The following is a 5308-nucleotide window of genomic DNA, read 5'->3' as shown; positions in this document are numbered from 1 at the left end:
GTTGTTTGGCAGATCCGGGCTGGGGATTCGAACCCGCCACCTTAGGTGTATGTGGCTGGCGCCTTAGCCACTTGAGCCACAGGTGCTGAGCCGGTTTAAGTTCTTTAAACCTCAATTCCACATCCATAAGATGGGAATAATACTATTTTCCTACCACAGCTGCCTATTGTGAAGTTAATGCAATTATAACAGCTATTCAAGTGTGTTAACCCAAGAGCATAAGCCTTAGCTAGTAGGTGGAAGTTTTGGGGCTAACAGTACAGAAACTGAAAGGCAAGAATATTAAAGATAGGATTTCTTTTTTTTTTTTTTCTTGCCCTGGGTAAAGCACTGGGGCATCATAACTCAGCAACCTCAAACTCTAAGTTTGAGAGAGCCTCTTGCCTCAGCCTCCTAAGTAGCTGGGGCTAAAGGTGCCTGCCACAAGACCCAGCTAATTTTTCTATTTTTAGTGGAGAAGGAGTCTTTGGCCTTGCTCAGGCTAGTCTCAAACTCGTAAGCTCAGGTAGCCCACCCACCTCAGCCTCCCAGAGTGTTAGGATTACAGATGCAAGCCACCTCACACCAAACAACAAGGAATTTTCAATTGTATTCTTAAAACACTAAGAATACCCCACAGACTCTGAATTTCAATTCTGAAATTCAAAACTCATGCCACTCATTGTCTCAATGAGAAAGCCCTGTTGAGCTTCCAAAGCTCAGTGTTTATCAGTGCAGCATTACTGAGGTGCAGGCAGGAGGCCCCTGCAATCTTCAGACTCAGGCCAAAGTTGCACCTTACCAGTGGGAACGCCATTATCCTCCAAAGCAGACACGAGAGAACCACGAAGAGAAAACCCACCCACTGGCCTGTTCTCTTCCTGCAGAGGAAAGAAAACCTAATTAGGAATTTTGTGAATGCACAAAAAGGAGTTGCACTCTCCCCTATCATCCCCCTCAGTCAGGAGGGCTAAAGAAGTTACTGCAAGGCATTAGTAATAAATAGAACATGAAGCTGAACTTGGACAACGTTGTCAGGCTGAATCCACCAGTAAGGAAGTTTAGGCTTCTTCATTTCACAGCCAGCAGTGGTAGTACCATGTTTCCCCGAAAATAAGACCTACCCAAAAAATAAGCCCTAGCAGGATTTCTATGCATTTGTTAAATATAAGCCCTACCCTGATAATAAGACCTCATGATGCAGATAGGCTGCATAGTCACACCCTGCATTTCAGCCCGCAGCAGTAAGGAACACCGAATACTGTTTATCTGCCACGGTTCCTTTCTCCACGTTCGCACTTGCGCGGGTGCACAGGTGGTAACCATGGTCACAGGCATCCTACTGCGCACATGCTAACTGCTAGGGGAAAGGAGTTGACGCATCACTAGTGCCAGCCCCACCAACAAGGTCAGCTCCCCCTGTCAGGTTCCAGAAGAAGATGACTTAACTGTATTTGAATAAATGTAGATTGTTGTAGCATACGTAATAAAAAATAAGACATTCCCTGAAATTAAGCCCTAGTGTGTCTTCTTGAGAAAAAATAAATATAAGACAGTGTCTTATTTTCGGGGAAACACGGTACCCGCTGTTACCAATGTTGCTCTTGCCAAGTCTGGAGGACTTGAAAATCAATCTGCTTTTCACTCCCAGGGATGTCTCAAAAAGACCTCTCTTCTAGGAGAAGCACATGTTTCCCTAAGCTGTGTGTGCATCTTACCAGCCAATCAGAGAAAATATGTATTTATAGATGTCATTTATGCAAAATTGATAGATTCTTACACATTGGACACCATCATACAAATCTCTAGGATGTGCTTGGCATGAAACTTTGTATGAAACAAAACTGTGGTTTGTGGTATCTCTGGATGACTCAGAGCAGTTTTACACACTGGCCTCCAGCCGCCACCACCACCACCACCACCACTGTATCCTTTCAATTAATCAATAACCACCTTCATACTGTACATTGGGCCCAGTGAGAAGCAGAGCAAACCACAAAGCTAAACAGCAATACCAGAAACGCTAACACTATTAAATGCCAAAGGAGATAAAGTTCAGAGGAGGAAGGGCAGCCTGGAGGGTTTAAGGGCAGCCTCAGGAGGGACTGGAGACCTGGAGTGGACCTTAAGAAGTCAGTCAGTCCAGGGGGCAGTAGGAGCATTCAGCCCAAAAGGATGAAGAGTGAGAGGAAACCCAGGGAGCAAATGAAATGCAGAATGTATAAATGGTGCTGGGCTGAGGCAGGGACTCCTCTAGGGCACAAAGTAGGTTGGGCTGGACTGTAAAGAGAATTAAATACAAAACCCAGGCTAGGTACCTATAGCTCAGCGGCAAGGGCACTGGCCATGTACACTGGAGTTGGCCGGTTTGAATCCAGCCCGGGCCTGCCAAACAACAATCAAAAATAAAATAGCAGGGCATTGTGGTGGGAGCCTGGAGTCCCAGCTACTTGGGAGGCTTAGGCAAGAGAATCACTTAAGCCTAAGAATTTGAGTTTGCTGGCTCGGCGCCTGTGGCTCAAGTAGCTAAGGTGCCAGCCACACACACCTAAGGTGGCAGGTTCAAATCCAGTCCGGGCCCGCCAAAACAACAATGACAGCTGGAACCAAAAGATAGCCGGGCGTTGCGGCGGGCACCTGTGGTCCCAGCTACTTGAGAGGCAGAGGCAGGAGACTTGCTTAAGCCCAGGAGTTGGAGGTTGCTGTGAGCTGTAATGCCACGGCACTCTACCCAGGGGAACAGCTTGAGGCTCTGTCTCAAAAAAAAAAACAAAACAGAATTTGAGTTTGCTGTGAGCTGTGATGCCAAGCACTCTACTGAGGGGGACAAAGTGAGACTCTATCTCAAAAAAAAAAAAAAAAAATACAAAACTCAGGCATCTATTTCATTTATTTGTTTACTTTTTTCTCTTGCTACCAGAAGGATTTGAGGTAGTCAAGGAGGGAACTTGGTGGCAAGGCAACCATGACCCGTGAAGAAGCCAACCATTTCATTTGGTGATCAAGTTGGCTGACAATTGGGTGGCCCAGTGGCCACGCCCTTCCCTGGCTCTGGACTGTCTGTGGCCTGGTAGGGTTCCAGGGGCCTCCATCACTTCATCTCAGTTGAGGGTAGGGGTTTCTGACTGCAGCTAAGTGAGGAACTGCCCACTCTTTACTGTTTAAAAAAACTAATGAAAATTGGGCAGCACCTGTGGCTCAAGGAGTAGGGTGCTGGCTCCATATACTGGAGGTGGTGAGTTCAAACCAGGCCCTGGACAAAAAAAAAACTAATGAAAATCATGTTTACTAAGACCAGCTGAACAACTCAAGGGAATGGCCATTTTTCTTTTCTTTTCATTGAAATTAGATCAAGTTAACATGTGGTAATACTTATCAGAAACTCAGAACAGCAATTTTTTGAATAAAAAACAAGAAAATTAATAAATTATGTCTTAAATATTATACGATAATAAAATAACCTTTTCAAAACAGGTAGGGGCTTGGTGCCTATAGCTCAGTGGCTAGGGTGCCAGTCACATACACCGGAGCTGGCAGGTTCGAATCCAGCCAGGGCCTGCCAAACACAATGACAACTCCAACCAAAAAATAGCTGGGCATTGTGGCAGGAGCCTGTAGTCCCAGCTACTTGGGAGGCTGAGGCAAGAGAATCACTTAAGCCCAGGAGCTTGAGGTTGCTATGAGCTGTGATACCATGGCACTCTATCCAGGGCCACATAGTGAGACTCTGACTAAAAAAAAATTTTTTTCTTTTATAGACAGTCAGTGCCTTACTATGTTGCCCAGGCTGGTCACAAACTCCTGGCCTCAAAGGACTCTCCTGCCTTGAACTCCCAAAGTGCTGGGATTATAGGTGTGAGCCACTGCGTCCAGCCTCTACCTATGTTTTCTTTCTTTCTTTTTTTTTTTTTTTGAGACAGAGTCTCACTATGTCACCCTGGGTACAGTGCCATGGGGTCACAGCTCACAGCAAATTTAAGCTCTTGGACTTAAGCAATTCTCTTGCCTCAGCCTCCCAAGTAGCTGGGACTACAGGCGCCCCCCACAACACCTGGCTATTTATTATTACAATTGTCATTTGTTGTTTAGCTGACCCAGGCCGGCTACCCTTGGTGTATGTGGCTGGCGCCGTAACCACTGTGCTATGGGTGCCAAGCCTATAAATGAAATTCTGTAAACAATTAGCCAGGTGTGGTGGGAGGCTCCTGTAGTCCCAGCAACTCCTGAGGCTGAGGTGGGAGGATGGCTTGAGCCCAGGAGTTCCAGGTCACAGTGAGCTATGATGATGCCACTATACTCCAGCCTGGTCAATGGAGTGAGACCCTGTCTCTAAAAATAAAAAGCTTAGGTGGGGACAAAAAGTTGAGGGAGGCAGAATTAACAGGCTCTTCAGAAAAGTGTGAAGAGACTGGGAAATGCCAGGTAGGAGTCGCACGGACAGCTCACCTCACCCTCCCTACTCACAAAGCAGATTCGGGGGAAACCAGAAGATGCTTTTCCTCTAAAAATGGTGGAGATCTCCTCTCGTAGGAAGTGAGGGTGGGGTGGGCCCAGAAGAAACAACTAAGAAGCAGGCAACTATGCGCTGAAGGGCAAGAGTAGCTGGGGCTGTGGAAGGAAAGGTGCTGTGCAGCAGGCATGGAGGAGGGGCACGGGTGGCAGCACCCGCGGGCACGCAGCTGTCACCTTGGAAGGGTCGTAGTAATGCAGGAAAGCTGGGTCCTTTCTCAGAACAAAGCGGCGCACCTTCCAGTTCTTCCTCTTATGCCCCTGCAGCAAAGAAAAGGTTCAAGGCTCCTCAGTGATAATCTTAGGTCCCTTTTTCCCATTTCAAGCATTGAATGCCAAAACCCCAACGAACCAGCCTGCTCCAGTGGGACTCCATTCTAACACCAGCCTGCAGGAAACCTAGGGACTGCAGTGACGTGTCCCTCACTTCCCTGCTCAGTGACACTCTAGCAAAAACACCACAAAGTTCAGTCAAGTCAACGGCCCAACAAGAGTCAGTGCCAAGGGAAAGTGGCACATCACCTGACACCACCCAGGGTATAAAGAAGAAGGACAGGGAGGAAGCAGGTGTCACCCAGACCGGGAGCTCAAACAAACTTGAACCCTTAAGGGCCAACTTTACTCCAAAAACAAACCTACAGCTGCACATGTTTGTGCACTTGACATGTGTGTCTACATATTCAATAAAACACTTTCTGCACATTTGAAAAAAAGTGATAAATGATCAATTATATGATAAAACCTACACATGTGGCTCGGCACCTGTGGCTCAAGCGGCTAAGGCGCCAGCCACATACACCTAAGGTGGTGGGTTCGAATC

The 5308-nt window shown here is 47.0% G+C and overlaps 1 protein-coding gene across 1 annotated transcript in view; it reads right to left on the bottom strand.

Moving 5' to 3' along the window:
* The window catches only part of PLEK2 (pleckstrin 2), a 26935-nt gene that overhangs the window by 1650 nt on the left and 19977 nt on the right, over positions 1-5308 (bottom strand). Inside the window, exons 7-8 of the mRNA XM_003797382.3 lie at positions 4666-4749; positions 782-860 (exon numbers count right to left, since the gene is read on the bottom strand). Coding sequence (XP_003797430.1) covers positions 782-860; positions 4666-4749 — 163 coding nt within the window. The remainder of the gene's footprint in view (positions 1-781; positions 861-4665; positions 4750-5308) is intronic.

This window comes from Otolemur garnettii, unplaced genomic scaffold, assembly GCF_000181295.1.
Source record: "Otolemur garnettii isolate 467f Iridium unplaced genomic scaffold, OtoGar3 scaffold00115, whole genome shotgun sequence".
NCBI classification, from domain to species: domain Eukaryota; kingdom Metazoa; phylum Chordata; class Mammalia; order Primates; family Galagidae; genus Otolemur; species Otolemur garnettii.
Note: the sequence above shows the minus strand (reverse complement) of the source record. Positions and strands in the feature narration are given on the sequence as shown.